At 47.5% G+C, this 17,188-nt stretch overlaps 1 protein-coding gene across 1 annotated transcript in view; it reads right to left on the reverse strand.

Moving 5' to 3' along the window:
* The window catches only part of EGFLAM (EGF like, fibronectin type III and laminin G domains), a 170,773-nt gene that overhangs the window by 19,868 nt on the left and 133,717 nt on the right, over positions 1-17,188 (reverse strand). Inside the window, exons 14-18 of the mRNA XM_032625049.1 lie at positions 12,576-12,701; positions 11,210-11,453; positions 7,629-7,740; positions 3,428-3,544; positions 846-1,026 (exon numbers count right to left, since the gene is read on the reverse strand). Coding sequence (XP_032480940.1) covers positions 846-1,026; positions 3,428-3,544; positions 7,629-7,740; positions 11,210-11,453; positions 12,576-12,701 — 780 coding nt within the window. The remainder of the gene's footprint in view (positions 1-845; positions 1,027-3,427; positions 3,545-7,628; positions 7,741-11,209; positions 11,454-12,575; positions 12,702-17,188) is intronic.

Raw genomic sequence — 17,188 nt, forward strand, 5'->3', positions numbered from 1 at the left:
GCATTTTATTTTTCTCACCAAGAATAATAACGTTTAATATCGGTTGAGTTCTTACCAGGCGTTCTTCTAAGGAATGTGCGCTGCCTCATTTAACCTATGCTACAATTCTCTGTGTTAGACAACATTGCTCTATTATTCCCATTTTACAAATGAGGAAACGGAGGTACAGAGGAAACATATACAGCATGGAAAATAGTCTACAGAAGGTTATTCATATTTTTGTTTGGAGCAACTAACGTATAATTCAGATTTTGCTGTACTTGGCAAGATGTCTCAGATTTCTCTTCGCAGCATTCACAGGTAGGAGTCAAAAATATTTAGTCAAGATATTTATCGGTCTATAAAGCCCAGGCATCCACCTGTCAGGATAGGCTCTGGGAGTGGCTCAGAGGTAGGAGTCCTGGAAGCCTCCCTTACCCATATAATGAGTTAAACTTTTTCTTTATTTGGCTGCCTGACCAGGGATCGAACCCGGGCCCCGGAGGTGACAGCGCTGAGTCCTAACCACTGGACCAACAGGGAATTCCCTATGAGTTAACCTTTTGATAGCTAGACCATGAGGAGATTCTCAGGAAAGGAGCCATAGTAGGTTGGGGGAAGCGGGGGGGGGGGGGGGACTATTTACTTATTGTTTACAGAACTGTTTCAGCATTTTAATTCTTATTAAATAATTACAGTAGTTTATATATAATTCATCATCTAATATGCTATTGACATCACTGATAAAAATAATTGGTATGGCTGTCCCGGGGTTATCAACTGGTCCCCCAAACGGTCTGTCCATTCCCTCTGCTCCCAGAAGCAGCACCTGAGTCCCCTCTCCCCCTTCCCTCCCTGTGGTGTACCTTTCTGACAGTGCAGCCCCTCAAAGCCCAAGGGGCAGTCACACTCATAGCCCTCCTTCCTGGGTCGGCAGCTGCCCCCGTGGGCGCAGGGGGCTCCCACGCAGGGGTGAGCTGCATTCTCCACGTTCACGCCCCATGTGATGTCATGCTTCACGTGGATGGTCCGGTCATTCAGGATGATCTTGGGAAAGAAAATGTAAAGAAATTCAGGAATTCAGAAAACGTCTTTTCGGTCTTCTACAGCTTTCCTCAGCTAATGTGAACTATGCCTAGCTTTAAACAAAAGAGAGAAGGTCCGGTTGCTGCTTTTATAGTCTTGTAAGCGACACAGGCACTGAAGTGATTACATCTGGTGTTTGGGACACTCTGCATCGCTTCTAAGACTATACACGCAGCTTCCTCTGTCTCTGGAAGACCTGGCTACTCAGTGAGGTCGTAAAGAAGTCCCAATAACCACAAAATTAGGGTTCTAATTCTACATATTAGAATCACCCGAGGTGGAGGGGGGGGAGGGTTAAGAAATATACTCATGCCCAAGCCCCACCCAGATCAAGTGAACTAGAATCTCTGTGGGTGAGCTGGAGTCATCGGTAACTTTCAAAAGCTTCCCAGGTGATTCTAAGGTGCGGCCAAGGTTGAGAGATGCTGGTAGTAAAGCGGAGCAAGGAAGAACACAACACAAAATGCTACACAGGCAGGAATCCAAGGGCGGGTGATCGCGTCTGGAGGTGGTGGAATTGTACTGCTGTGTCGTCCTGGCCAGAGTTCTCTGCCGCTTCTTCCGGCTCCACCATCTCGGCCCCGCAGTTGCCCCCCTCCCTCCTGCTTCCTCCCTCCCCTGACACTCTGGAATCCCCTTCCTGTTCACATCCTCTTCCCTGGAGTGAAACTCAGGTCACATTCTTAGCACCGCTGTACATATTCACCAGACGAGAGAGCTCTTTGCTCTCACCCTTTTTCCCTGCAATGGGGCTTTAGTGAAACTGATGAATTATAGGGTGAGGTTACTGGTCTCCCCAGACACAAATAAACAAACGGAGTGTGCCTTGGCCCTGAGCTGTTGGTACTTCAAAGTCTCACAGGCTTTGCTGAACTCAGAGACAGAGAGAACACATCCCAGGGGAAGGTCCACCACGCAGGGGGTCCTAAGAGATTAGCAATGGCACTTCCAGCCACTAACCCATGTTTCCACAGGTTTGCCTAGTTGTTAGAGAGTGTCAGGAGAGCTGGGAGAAAACTTTTCCCTAGCCCTGAATCTCAGAAGCTGCCGGACAAGAGCCAGAATCTTTCCGCAGTCTCCTCTTCTTGCTGAGAATGCAGGACTTGAACAAGCCACGAATGGCGTGGCCCACTGCAGGGTAAGGCAGAGCCGATGACTGGGTCACTGGGAGGGGAGGAGGGCCTTTCCAGGAAGTAAGGAGGAAAGGCTTGTGTGTGCTGCGTGAAGAAGGGGCAAAACCTGACACAGTAGGAAGGAAGGTGAAGCCTCTTAGCACCTCAGCCCGCTTCCTAATTTCAAACCCGTGATTACACACGTGGCCGATGGGGGCCATGTCCCCACCCCCATTCCTGGAGGGACAACGGTCCGAACTGAGGTGTCACTGATATCACAGTTCAGCAACAAAGGGAAGCACACCAGAGAGAGGAAATATTGCCTGGGCCCCTTTTCTGGGCCCTACAATGGGACACAGAGTACAGAGCCCCAGGGGCCCTTCCCAGAGTCCAGATGTGCAAATCGTGAGAGGACCCTCCTCTCTCACTGTCCCTCCGTCATCCTAGCCTCTCCTGGCTTTGCTGCAGGTCTGAAAGGGATCAGTGGCCCCCATTCCCCCAGTGGTTGCTAAAGGCAAACAGGATACTGCTAACATCCAGGAAACGGATGTGCTTTTCTTCAAAGTCTTTTCCCCCAGTGTTTAGTGGTCCTGGAAATCTGGGTTGGTGGGTCAACCTGCATATCTGTTGCAGACAGAACATAATCTCATGACTGGAGGGATCATGGACAGCCCCAAGAGAAGGAATAAGAGACAGATATGAATGGGGTCAGCATGCCGTCTCTTTTACTAGCTGAGTGGATTTTTTCCAGACCTTCTATGGAAGGACTTTAATCTGTGCTCAAGAATATGGTTACTTGATTGATGAACAACTGTTAAATCATGGTGGTGGGGATGGAAGTGGAGGCGGCGAAAACAATTGGGTCTTGCCTTGAGCAGAAAGCAAAGTGACCCCAAAGAGAAGCAGGAGTCCCTATGAGACTCCATCCTCTTCCTTCCCTTTTGTAGAAGTGTCTATAGCGACCCGGTGCCAGGTGCCTTCCTCAACAATCCCAGCATATTTTAGTGGATGTGTCGTACAAATTCATCTTCACTGAGTTGCATTCATGGGATGTCTGCTGGATATAGCTAGGAGCAGACGTTATAAGAAAGTGGGGTTGCAAAGGTATGCTCTGAGCACTAAAAAATATAGCTTGAAAAACGTTAAAAATTTCTCAAGCTTTCTTTCTTGGGTGCAGCAGGTTGAAAGTTCTCAATTCCACTGTCTGCGGTCAAGGTCACACAATACACATGAGGAAGGGAAGCCTGTACCTTCTGGATGCTCCCACTGAATGGCTTGAGGATGCCTGAGTTCTTCTTCACGTCATCATAATTGGGGACCCCGCCAATGAAAATGTCCGAGTTGCACTTAATCTGGGTGAAGCCTCCCTGCCAACGGGTGAAAAAACAAAACACGGTGCAACTTCAGAAAAAAATGGTTAAGATTATCAAAGGTACCTTTGGTTTCCTGTCAGGGAGCAAATGGCAGAGGCAGTCTCAAGACTCATCATGACAATCTGTCTACACATTGGCTTGACCTTTGCCTTGTTTTGCATTGCTACTTACCACCTGTTGGAAAGTAGATTTCTTGACATTTCTGAGACTCAGTTTCATCATCTATAAAATGCGAGCGAATATCGTAGACTGTTCCATCATCAATACCCCTCTCCCTGTAGGAAGATTAACTCCAACCTGTCAATCTCAAGTGGGGCTATGTAACTTGCTTTGGTCAATAAAGCATGAACAGAAGAGAAGTTAATCACTTCTGGGCAGAGGCTTTCGGAGCCAGGAGGGGTTCACCATGCCCTCTTCCCCCACGCCCTGTTCCTTCAGCCTGGGTCTCAGATGAAAGCTGCAGCTGACCATTGACGGACATGTAGCGTGAGTGAGAAATAACTCCTTATTATAAGGTGGTGCTATTTGGGGCTTATGTGTACAGTACAGTCTAGCCTGTCCTGGCGGCTGAGATTCCACTGATTTAGCACTTTGCCTAGAGCTGGATGCATATTCACTAATGGTAAAGATAGAACCTCTTTAGGCCAAGAGAAAGGGAAGGCATGGCAGGTGGGAGGCATTCCTTGTTATCAGATACAAGGGCAGAGAAATTCTTTTCCAGCTTCTCGGAGAATTCCCCGTTGTCAATCCCCAAAGGCTGCCCCTGCTTCTGGTCACTTCAACAGCCTAAACCCAATGGCTGGGCTAGATAACAAGCTGTGTGTGAGATGTAATGTCTAAACTCCTTTAAACATGAGTCTTAGTTAAGTAAAATGTCCTAAGATAACACACATTTGAGGCCTCTGGGGGATGAACACACTTTGGGTAACTTAAGTTATTGTTTCCTTTATGATCAAAAGAAATACAAACAGTAGCAGCATTTAATAATTTAACAAATATTACTGGGTACCTACTATGTCCCAGTTACTAAGTGCTGCACAGACAACAGTAAATAAGAAAGCCCAGGTCCCTGCCCTCCAGAGGCTTACGCTGGGGTGAACACAGACAAGTGGCCGGGCAGGTAAGATTAACCCTGTGACTCTGGGTGCACCTGGCGGGGAGGGGGCATCACATACTCTACCGCAGACATAGGGAGTGGGGAGGTGCACTAGGGAGAGTTAGAACTGAGAAAGACACTGGACAAACTGGGGGCTTAGGGGGCACGTAGGTATAGGGCAGAGGCAAGGAGGGACCAGATCATGCATGGATAGAAATGTGCACTTCACCCCAAAAGCAATGAGTTTTCAGCAGGAGAGAGAACAGTCAGACTGTGTTTTAGGAATATAACTGGCCAGAGGGAGGAGAATGGATTTGGGGTCTGGTTGCGATGGAGACAGAGAGGAGGGAGCTCCATCTAGGGGAGCACTCACGGCGGTGGGGTCCAGCCAGGTAGAAGCAGAGAGGTCTTGGATTAAACAGATTGAACTGCCTTCCGTCAATAACCTTCAGGCAGCTTCGAGGGTTCTTATTTAACTAGCGGGGAGGTGGAGGGGGGTGGTCATCAAAGAAGGGCTTTCGCGAATTCTTGTGGCCCCATGAAACAGAGAACCAGACAGGAGCTGTCAGCACACACCCCCATGAACCCATCTCCATCTTGTCTTTAAAATAAAATACTAGGAGGAAAGCAGGAAGCCTGCAGGGTCAAAGGGATTTCAGAGAAACAGACTGTTTTGAAAACACTTGCAGTTTCTTGGTTGGGTCCAGCGAACGGGGCGGGGTCTCATGGGGTGAGAGGCGTCCCCTTTGGCTGCCCATCAAAATCCTCCCCCGCCACCGGCCGGTGGGTAAGAGGCGGAGCTGCAGCGGCCACGCCCACGCAGGACCGCAGGAGATAAACAAACAGACCCACCAAGGTGGGCCTGTTCTGCGGTGGGATGCTCTGGGCCTGGATCTGCCGCTTCCGTTCGGCTGGGAGTGGTTGGAAAACCTGAGCAAACGCCCCGGCTGGGTTTTCCTGAAGCCCTGGGAAGCACTGCCTTTCCTCTAAGTCTGCATAGCTTGGCTCACCCTGCACTGTTGGTGTTTCTCAGTGCAGCCAGGAATCTGGCCCGGATACTTAGGGGCTGGGATAGCCCCCAACAGTATCCTCTAATCCCTGACCCCACCCATCTCTAAACTCCAAGACCTCTGCCCCTCTCAGCCACACCTTTGAACACGGTGTGGACAGGACAGCTGCAGGGGCAGAGACCCCTGCGGGGTGATCTGATTAAGGTTTAACTCCTGGAGATCAAGCACTGGGCCTTCCCACTCCTGTCTCAAGGCAGCCTCACAAGAACCACCCTCAAATGCACACACAACAGCCACGCCTTCCCTCCCACATGTTTATACTGCTTTCCAGGTGGGCAGCCCTCCGGTCAGCTCCATCCGTTCAAAGAGCCAATAGGGAGGACACAATTTTACCATATTGTCTAATTCTCATTCCCTGGCGTGGTAGTAACAGAACCCGAGGTGTGGTTTCTACCTTTGTGTTACCTCTTCACTGTAGGATCCCAATGGTAAATACTGCCTCCTGAAGGGTTCCTTATTTAGAATCAAAGGCCTTAAGCCCACTATTTACAAACATGCCCATCCTAAGTTTTTGTTACTGTTTTACAGATGTTGGTAACTAGAGCCTAAAGCGATACAATGCTTTTTTGAATTTATGTTATTAAGTCAGCACACAGATCTATGCTTGTGAGCTTCTGATCTTGTCTTGGACTAAAGTCAGCTGTTAGAGTTTTCTGGATTACACAAGAAGTGACTCCCATTCTCCCATTAAAATCCATTTTCTTTTATTCATCTCCCTTCCTTCTTCCCTGCTTTCCTTTCTTCCTTCCATCTTTCCTCCCTCCCTTCCCCTCTCCCTTCCTTCCTTTCACAAATATATATGGGATGTTTTCTAAGGTACTCGCCTCTTGAAGCAGAGCCCAGTTTCTGATTCTTCTAATTCCCACGGAGGTCCTTGGTTCTGATAGGACCACCCACCATTGCTGTCCCCAAAGCTGCCTGCTTGACATGTGTGTCCTTCTTTCTTCTCTCCTCCTCAACCAAATACCTCTTACCACCAAGAGTCCTTTTTCCTTCCTTTTCTTTTCTCTATCAATTCATTTTCTTATCAGAACACCCACATTCATCGATGCCCCCTTTAAATCTGTGATGCACAAAATGAAGACTGTTGTAATGAACATCCTGGCTAATCTAAAGTCCCCTCTGTTTTAGGGGTCTGTAAATTTCGTACGTGTACAGAATCGCAGTAGGTTACAGTTTAAAGCAAATCTCTCTTATCCCTCCTTAAAAGTGTCATTTTTCCTTTGAACGTGACCTTGGAAATAAAATCATGGATGAAAGTTACAAACTTGAGTGGAAATTCTGAGCTCTTGAGGCTACTATGATAGCACACTTTTAACAATAAGTAAAGCTACAAAGTGCTGGTCATATGCCAGGTTCTGTGGTGTTCTATAAATACAGTTATCCTAATTCTCAAAACTCTATGAGACATCATTATTGTGTCACCACTACCCCATTTTTTAGATGCAAAAACACCAACTCGGCAGATCGAGGGACTGGTCTGAGTTCACACTACTGGTGAGGAATAGAGCTAGATTTTGAGCCCCGTGAGTCTGGTTTCAGAGTCTGTCAGCTGTGCGACCACCCCATCTCTGGCCCTGCCTTGGAGTTGTGTTCTGAACTTCCTTATACACGAACATGAACAAAGGCAGAGGTTGGGAGGCATGGAGGTAGCCGGGCACTTTTTCTGAGCGCTACATTTGCATTAGCTCACTCCATCCTTCCAACCACCCTATGAGGCCCCTCTTATTATCATCCCCATTCACAGCTGAGGAATTGCAAAGCTAAGGAACTTGCCCAGTGGGAAGCTTGGTTGTTAGCCCAGGTAAACTGGCACTGTGTTTAATCATTATGCTGCCACTTTCATCTCCAAGACAGGGAGGAAATAGTAACCCCATTCACATAAGCCGTTAGGAGGTGACGTCCTTCTTACCTCTGCCATTCCCTGCACTATTTTCTGCTTATCCACCTGTAAGATACCATTCTTCGCTGTGCGGGACACGTGCAGCTCGTGCCAGTGACCCAGGGTGAGGGGCTCTTCACTCCTGTTGAAGGAAGGAAACTGAGCATGGGTTAGCACCACTGGTGTTAGAAATGATGTCCACCAACCTGGCTCACATGGAACGTGCCAACCTTAGGCACCTCACTCCCTTCAGCAAAGAGAAAAACCTTCTTTCCTTCTTGGTAAACACAGCAGTGCTAGCTCCATTCATGGGACCCCTTCATGGGAGGAGTAAGTATCTCACTTATCATTTTACTTATTCCTTACAACAAGTCTGAAATGGGGGTAGGATCAGTCTGGTTTTCAAGATGAGGGGTGACATGAGGCTAAAGTGTGATCAGAGTTGCATACAAGCTTTGGAGAAGAGAAAATTGTATAGGCTATGATGTAAAACAGATTCCTTGATGTACTGATATCTGTAGCATCCTTTGAAATGCATAAAAAATAAGATGGGTGGATGGATGGATGGGGAATGTAAAGATAAACAGATACATGATAAAGCAAATACAGTAGAATGTTAATTGTAGACTATAAGGATTTTACTGTACAATTCTTTCAACTTTTCTATATGTTTGAAATGTTTCATAATAAAATACTGGGGGGACAGTTTCCATGTTGTCTGATATTGTGAAAAGGATTAAAAGTACTTTAAAAATTCAGTTATTAATTCAAGATGGAAACAGTTGAAGTTTAAATGATATTGATAAGAGTTTTACATGTTACGTTTTACAGCGAGGTGTGTAAAAGGGTATAAGTATTGCATTTGAGCTTCTAAAGATGTCTCTATAGTTCCTGGCCTTCACTGAACCTCCCAATTATTTTTTGGTCCTGGATCATCTTTAGAAACCCACCAGGAATACCAATGGGCACAATTATTGAAAGGTCTCCACCCTCTCACTTGATTTTTTGCTCTGGCAAATGCTTTTGCCGTTTGTCCTTAGCAATTAGAATTTAATCACCTTGGCTCCATCAATATGCAATAAAGATCTTGTTCAGCAGCCCATCTCCATAATAACGAACGGCGCCTGAGCCTGTTCTTGTTGCATAGAGGTCATTCCCCGTCCACACGCTGCTTCCCTCAGCAGAGGGAGACTGACTGTGGCCATTATGAGCTCACTGCAGTTGTCTCGATTTTTGAATCAAGTTCAGACCACCTTACCCTTTCCCTAAAGTTAAAATGATTTGGCCAATTCCACAGCTTCCTGTAGTTGAGCCTTTCACTGAATTGTCTTAATGAAGCAGGAAGTCTTGGAACTGGTTTTCAGAATAAACATCTTCCAAAGGGCCGTCTGAAACACTAACCGTGATCGGTGTGGTCAGTTACACTGGAGAGGGGATGGCCCAGGGGAGCAGACGGTGGTCTGTTCCTTGGAATCTCTGCGTTCTTGCCTCCTTTTCATCACACCTAATACTAAAGAATTCTTTTTCCAGGAGCCTTTCCTGACAGGCAGGGAAGCAATAACTTATGTGAAAAAAAAAAAAGAAAAACACCTCTTGTCAAAAATAGAAACAGAATTATGAATGAGGGAAATGCTGGACTTCTAAGGTTCCACTGTGACCCCATAGCTGGAGCTGCCACTGTCGAGGTGCAGGGGGCAGGGGGCAATCTGTGCAGGAGGAGGGCCGATGAGCCCTGACCCTCCCCAGCCCTTTCTGTTCATTCCTCATCCAGGAGGAGGCCATTTGAAAGTACAAGGTGATATTCAAGGTGTCTTCCTTTCTCGACCTGACAAATAACTCTAAGTGAATAGCTTATACTGTTTTGCATAATCGTATGTAAATTGAATCAATTAAATACCCACCAAAGTTGTCTTGAGACATAGGGTGTTCTTGCATAACCAGAGGTACGAAAGTGTCCATTCCCCAAGGTGGGAGGGCTCACTGATGTGTAGGAATTCGGCTCTTGAGGACAAAAATGAACTGTCCTTTTAAAGAATTGTTGAAACGTAATGCAGTGAGCACTTCCCATCAGCCATGAAAAATGATCAGCAGTTAAGGGCAACGCGTGGCTATAAGATCTCAGCGACAAACCCTTTCTAGAAACGACAGTCCAGCAATAGGAATTGTGATTCAACACAGCCCACGATTTCCTTTAACACAACGACAAAGACTAACCGATTTCCTGCCGCAGGGCACCGTTGAACAAAACACCACAGTGGGTTTCAAAAGCGAAGAAATCACCAAATGAGGCATGTCTGCATTAGACTAGCAGGCCTCCCGCTTGAAGGTAAAAACTACCATGGGAGGAACACGGTGAGAAGAGGGAGACATAAACAAGTAAGAAAAATATCTGCGCCTCCCAGCTGCAGGCTCTGAGGGATTCACAAGGATGCTACCACACTGTATGGGAACAATCGATCTGCTAAGTCAATGAATAGTACAAACTAGATAGCAGAAGGAAAGTTTTGATAACCCAGAACCCAACCTGCAGACACCAGCAAGCGCTTTAGAAGCACTCAGTTACTCCATGCTATTGAAACCAGTCATCACACAGCCTTCACAAGCACGATGGTCAGGGAAGGGTCTTTGCAGTTGCTGGTGATTTGCTATCAGCTTCTCTGTATGGAGAACAATAAGAGCCATGCCAAATAACTAGTTGCCACCAAAGAAATAAAGCAAGAGGAAAGTTAAAATTTAAAGTGAGGCCACCCCAATCTATCGATGCACAGCAATGAATGATTACGTGACAATTATGTATTTATTCACGTATGAGCATGTGTAATGTAATGCCACGGTGTGTTCACTCAATGCTGGTGAGGAAGTCGGTGTCCTTTTGAAATCCTCTTAATCTAATGGAAACAACTTGTTAAGCTTCTATCAATAGGACGTTTGTGGGGAATAGGGCAGATGAATAATAATTTGATGTTTCTGTTTTGTTTTTTGCGGTACGCGGGCCTCTCACTGTTGTGGCCTCTCCCGCTGCGGAGCACAGGCTCCGGACGCGCAGGCTGAGCGGCCGTGGCTCACGGGCCCAGCCACTCCGCGGCATGTGGGATCTTCCCGGACCGGGGCACGAACTCGCGTCCCCTGCATCGGCAGGCGGACTCCCAACCACTGCGCCACCAGGGAAGCTTTGTTTTTAAGTGATTGTGGCTCTGATACACACTACTTCCAATGGACAAAATAAATAAATAAAGTGAGGTCACCAAGGAAATTTCTGTTCATTACATTTCTATTGGTGCTTTTTAAACTAGTTGTCATATATTTGCCCACTAAGTGATGCTCTGAGCAAGGTACTGATTGACTATTTATCACATTTCTGCTGATTGCGTTGCATGGCCTTAGGTGGAGAGGACTGGGTAGTTATTCAAGAAGAGGAAACCTTGCCAGTAGGAGAGCATCATCTCTGGGAAGCACGTCATCTGTATGAATCAGGACAGGTTTCAGAAAAGATAACTGTGTAAGGAAGACAGGAAGAGAGCAAGCTGGTAGATGACAAATTTGTCTTTCTGCAAAGTGACTGTTGTCTGGCTTTTGAGGGGAGGGGGACCCTGACGGTCTCAGCCCCTTACCTGAGAACACCAGTCCCAGAGCCGCAGTCAAAGCGGAACTCCACGTGGCCCCCTGCCATGTTGATAGACAGGAAGTCTTTGCTGCCCGTGTCATAGCTGTACAGGAGGACGCCGTCATCCGAGTCAGGCCAAAACGTGATCTCAAACGCCGTGAAGGAAAGGTAATGCCTGGGCTCCAGTGGCCAGGGTGTTGCAGCGTAGGACCTCAGGGACTCTCTGAACTGAGGAATGGTCAAGGTGAAAGCTGAAACAACAAGCAGGTGGTTAGAAATCCCTCCGTGCCGGAACCAGCATCTTCTTTTCCTCCTGGGTACAGAACTAAACTCTATTCCTCAGCTGCTCTGAAGACAGGTGGGTGGTGTAGCCGAGGTCTGGCCACTGGAATGTGGCTGGGAGTAGTACACAGAATTCCAGGTCTGACCCCTAAAGCTTCCCTCCATCCTCCACTTGCTCTTTCTTCTTCCCCTGCTGGCTGGATGCAGGAATCAGTGGAGGATTCTAAGGCCCCAGCAGAGCCACTAGAAGGCAGGCGTCTGCGTCCCCGAATGACTACGTGGGGCAGAGCACACTCCCCCCACTGACCTTCAGTGATGTGAGCAAAGATCAACTGTTAGTGTGTTCGGCTACAGAAATATGAGGATGGTGTGTAATGGCTTTGGCTTACTCTGACTCACAACGCCCTCTTCTAGGTGACGAGAAATTTGAGATTATACAGTGTTAAAAAAAAACTTTTCCCCGGGATGGTGTCTTAGGCTCAAATCTGAATCACTGGCAGAAAAGTTAAAACATGCTCAACTCTGCTTGGGTTTTCCAAAATCTTTTAAATCTTTCAAAATTTCCATTATTATATGTGTGTATTTGTGTGTGCGTGTGTGTTTATATGTATGTATACATATATGTGTATATAGATAAATATAATCAATATATACAGTATTGAGAGGTAGAATAATTCGGCAGAACAGTACAAAGAGAAAGAAACATCACATTGTTAATGTTTCTGTGTGTACCTTCCCGACATTTGCTCTGAAACCATCAGATATTCTAAGGAGCCTGGGCTGTGAATGCTTCAAATTCTGACACAAACTACACAAATATAGGCTTTTCAAAGCTATTTGAGGGCCAAGATGAGCCCACCAAAGCCTGGCCCAGGACCATCTTAAAGAGAACTTGTCTTTGGCTGGTTTGCCACTCTGACACTTGAAGACCCTCCAACATGGTTAAAGAAAAGATTCTCCCGTCCCTCCCAACAAAGCAACATTAATCCCATAAAAATATATGGGACCTTGCTAAAAGTACATTGATGAAAAATTACATCAACATGAATTAACAATGCAGACAAATCGTCATCAGCTTGCTTCTTCCTCACCATCTTCACAGTGGCGACCTCTAAATCCCAGGGGACAGAGGCAGATGTAGGAGTCAGCTTTGCTTGCTGTACAGGTGCCACCATTGATGCAGGAGGCTTCATCGCAGAGTCCACTGCTGCATTCCCCTAAATACAGAATGGGAATGACAGAGCCAATTCATCACGTGAGCCAGTCCAAGACTGAGCACGCCCACAGCTCACGATTCTGAACAAATACAGTTCATGCCCCACTCCTGTTGATTTGCTCCTCTGAACAACTGCAAACCAGCTTTCAGGATAAGTGGAACTTCCCTTCATTTTAATTTGATTTTGGTTTACTCTTTATGAAGAGCCACAGGGATGCTTTAAAACATGGCGGACACAGTAAATCAACTAATAAATAACTGGGCAATTTTATGACCACTGACAGGGATGACAGAGTTGTTTCTGCCTGTAACTCATCTCGCTGTTGTTCTCACAAGAGTGTGTTACCATCCCTCCAATGTCAGCAGAGTGTTTATGTTAAAAGCGTTCTCATTTGTTTGGCCCCAATTACCTTAAGTGCTGCCCGCCTTCTTGGTTGAACGTTGGGTCAAGCAAGATAAGCACAGAAGGAGGTAAGGAGCCTTGTCGAAGCTTATTAACTGCCCTGGACTGTCAACTCATCTGTCTGGAGCAGGGAGGGGAGGGGGGGGGGGCTCCATAATACCTTAGCAGGGGGTTCCAGAATCTCTACTTCTAAACTCAAGGTTACAGTCTTATGAGGGACAGCAAGGTGACCGGAAGTAAAAATTGCTGAAAGGTTCAACATCAGATGGGTTAGTTCCCTCTACCATAAACACATCGGAGAGACCTGTGAAGGGTACACTTGGTCTTTTTCAAGTGTAGGTCACCAGATGAAGTGAAAACAAACTGACTTTTCCTGGGCTGCTTTTCTTCTGCTCCTTTGCTCTTCCTTTTCTCCTTGTGTATAAGAAATAAATTAGGCAGATGGGCCACAACCTGGCCCAGAACTACAAAGGTGAGACCAAAGCCCTTTTTCTTGGGATGGAGGCAAAGGGGTGCATCTCTGGTTGAGCCACGAGGGGTCCAGCTCTGCATCGCACAGTCTCCAATGTGACGCCCGTGGGAGCTGGTAGCCGCCCTCCTCCACCCCTCTACCACCGCCCCCCACCGCCCCGTGAGATGAGGAACCCCCGTGGCCTGATTGTGTCATCTCAACAGGGGAGTCTCTCATCCTTTCGTCATCAGTCATCTGTTTTTGTTGAACGGATCCAGTCGTTTCTTTTCCGAAAGCCTCCTCAGGAGGAGGGGGAAGGGCTTGACATACCGTGTACCCAGGAGAGGAGAGCCACTCCAGGAGCTGATAACAGAATTTGATCACAGCCCTTCCAGATGGCTTGCCCCTCCAGCCAGGTGGGCTGGCCTCTATGAATTCCAGCTGGGGGCCACTGGAAGTTCAGGCAGAAGTGACGGTGGTCTCTTTTTTTTTTTTCAGCCACGGCCCTGAGAACATTGCCAGCAGCCACAGCCTCCATAGCGAGGCAAACTTGAATTTAGAGAGCCAAACTCTCACAGGTCCCCATGCTCCACCGATTTCTGTGGGCTGGGAGGCTTTCTCAGAGAAGGGCTGGTCCCACAGGAAGAAGTGGAGTCCTTGGCTTATCTTAGATACACATGGGGAAAATTATTTTACAAATTTGCTTTGTAACTATTTTTTATAGGTGGGAGTTGACGGGGAGGGGCGTTGAAAGCCAGCCAGAGATGTTTACTGGATGAAAGCAGTGTTTCAGCAAGACTGTGCTGGCAATGGTATGCAAGATAGATTGTGAGCCATGGGGGTGGGAAAGAGGAGAGAAATCCTACGGGGAGGTAAACTGCGGCTGGAGAGGGTGATCGCAGAGGAAATGGAGAGAAAGTGAACAATCAAAGACGCACAGGGCAAGCAGGAGTAGCCAGTTCATTCTAGAAGTTGAAGGTGGAAGGAGACTCCAGCATAACCTCAAGGCTTCTAGCTGGGAAGACCGAAAGGAGAGTGGCAAGAGGAAGGAAACGAGGGAGGCTGCGAACAGGACCTGGCTGCCAATGAGCACCGCAGCTGGCTTTCGTTCAACTTAAGCATAAGGTGATGGTGGAAGTATCTGCTGCTGAGCCCTTCCTGCACACAGGTGAGGGCTGGAGGGGCCGCAGCAAGGTAGGGGCGACCCTGATACCGAGCACATATGCGCTCCTTGAGAGAGGACAGGATGGAAGGGCCCCTGGAAATCCCAGGGCACCAATGGAGGGTGAGGAACTGGCAGAGAAGACAAAGGGGGAACAGATGAAGGACACAGAGGACCCAGACAAGGGGGGTTCCCAGAAGCTCAGGGGAAGCAAAAGCCAAGAGAGGAGTCAAGTAAATACCGCTGAGAGGTCCAGGAGGGGTTTGCAAAGAAAGAACCACTCACAGCTTCAGGGGAGCAGCTTTGCTTTGCAGTGGAAGGCAGAACCCCAGCACTGGAAGTTCAGACAGGGGGCCTGGAGGGTTGCTGGACTCAGGTTTTGAAAGAGAGGAGACAAGTCCGCAGGGTTCCCGAATCAGAAGGGTCCAGGCTCACGGAAACATGGCACTGGTTGAAGCTGGAGAGGACCTGAGTGGGTGTGAATAAGCTAGAGCAAGGCGTCCATGAACTTTGATGGGGAAAAACCTTTCTCTTTATTTTCCACGATCTCTAACTGGACTTGAGTATTTCCCTTACTTATTAATGGAGGTAACGAATCTCCAGTATTAGCAGTTCTTGTGAATTGTGCCCAATGGCCCTGAGAATGGGGCGAATCACTTTCCATTTGCTGCGGGTATCTCAAAACACCATTTATTCTCATCGCTCCTTTGACAGCATGGTCGTTACTGCACCCACCATTGAAGAATCCTGTTCTTTAATGCTTTATAAGGAAGCACATACATTACTATAATAACAGAACTTTACTATATAGCTTTATTTCAATATAATTTTTTCCTATCATGTATATTTATTATCTGCATTTGAAAACATCCTTCTTTTTTTTTTTTTTTGCGGTTCATGGGCCTCTCACTGCTGTGGCCTCTCCCGTTGCGGAGCACAGGCTCCGGACGCACAGGTTCAGCGGTCACGGCTCACGGGCCCAGACGCTCCGCGGCATGTGGGATCTTCCCGGACCGGGGCACGAACCCGTGTCCCCTGCATCGGCAGGCGGACTCTCAACCACTGCACCACCAGGGAAGCCCTGAAAACATCCTTCTGAGAAGAGGTCCATAGATTTCACCAGACTGCCAAAGGGGTCCATGGCATATGAAAGCTTAAGAAGCCTTGGGTTATTGAGAAGTGACAACCTCGGCAGCAAGGTCCCAGGAACATAGGGAAGGATGGGTGCAGAGTGTAGATGAAAAGGTTAGTCTGAGAAAGGAGAACTCTCAACTCTGAGAGTAGGAGGAAGGGGGTGCCAGATCATGTGTACGGGGAGCTGGCAGGACCGCATCATCCATATATAAAATAACTTTTATTGACACTGATACTTCCTATACACCAGCTGTTAGGTAAGTTTATGCAAGATAATGAAGTGAGGGGCAGGAGAGAGATCAGGCTCCCAAGGAGGGAAGAGAAGGTGGACTGGAATACACTAAGGAGCCCACGGACGGCGAGGAGCCGCCCTGCCCCTCGTCCCCAATCCAGCACAACAGTGAGGCTTGTCTATTTCCCCTCCTGAGGACCTGTCAAGTGTGTCACCACTACCACCCTGGATCAAACCACCATCATCTCTGATCTGAACTACTGCACAGCCTCCCAGCTGGTCTACATGCCCCCCCATGAAGACCCTTTCCAAAGAGCTGTCTATAGTCAGAGGGATCGTTGCAAAACACAGACAAGATCATGAGACCCACCTCCCCTCATACTCCCACTGGGACAGGGCATTTCCGCTGCCTGGAATGCACTTCCCTCTCATCTCTGCTTTTTAACCCCTACTCTTGCTTCAGATATCAACTTCACATTCCAGCCTCAGAAATGCTTTTCCTGACCCCCAGCCCATACATCTCCCTATTATACATTAGTATTGCACTTCCCCTTTGTAACAGTCCAAACTGTAATTTTACATTTATGTCTGTGATGTTTATTTGATTAATTTGGTCTCTCCTAGGGAGAGTTATGACAGGAGGGATGAGCTGGGATCCTGTCTTGTTTATTGCTTTATCTTAAGCACCCAGTGCTGTGACCAGCACAGGAGCTTAAATCAGTATTTACCAAGTGGAAGAAACAGTAAGAGAGTGATAAGCCATAGTGAGACCCGTGGCCCCTGCAGACCTCACGAGTCTCGAATAACTTGGGAAGTTGGCTCTGTGACACTGCAGGGTGGGGATCCAAGAAGGGATTGGAAAAAATGAGTGGTGGTGGCTTAGGTTGGAGAATTTGGGTGGAGATAATAAAAGAAAAGTCTGGGCCAGAGAATACAAAATTTTGCTGAGACTGCTGACTATTCTAGAATGTGAGTTCACACAGAATCCAATAGCTGGACATAATTTAATGAAGGAGATGAGGTGGGAGGGGTTGAGTAAGAAAGGCCCATTGGAAACAGGTTTCTTGGGTTTGGGGAGGTGGGACAGAGAAAAAACTGTGGTTGAA

This window comes from Phocoena sinus, chromosome 3 (assembly GCF_008692025.1).
Source record: "Phocoena sinus isolate mPhoSin1 chromosome 3, mPhoSin1.pri, whole genome shotgun sequence".
Classification (NCBI taxonomy): Eukaryota; Metazoa; Chordata; class Mammalia; order Artiodactyla; family Phocoenidae; genus Phocoena; species Phocoena sinus.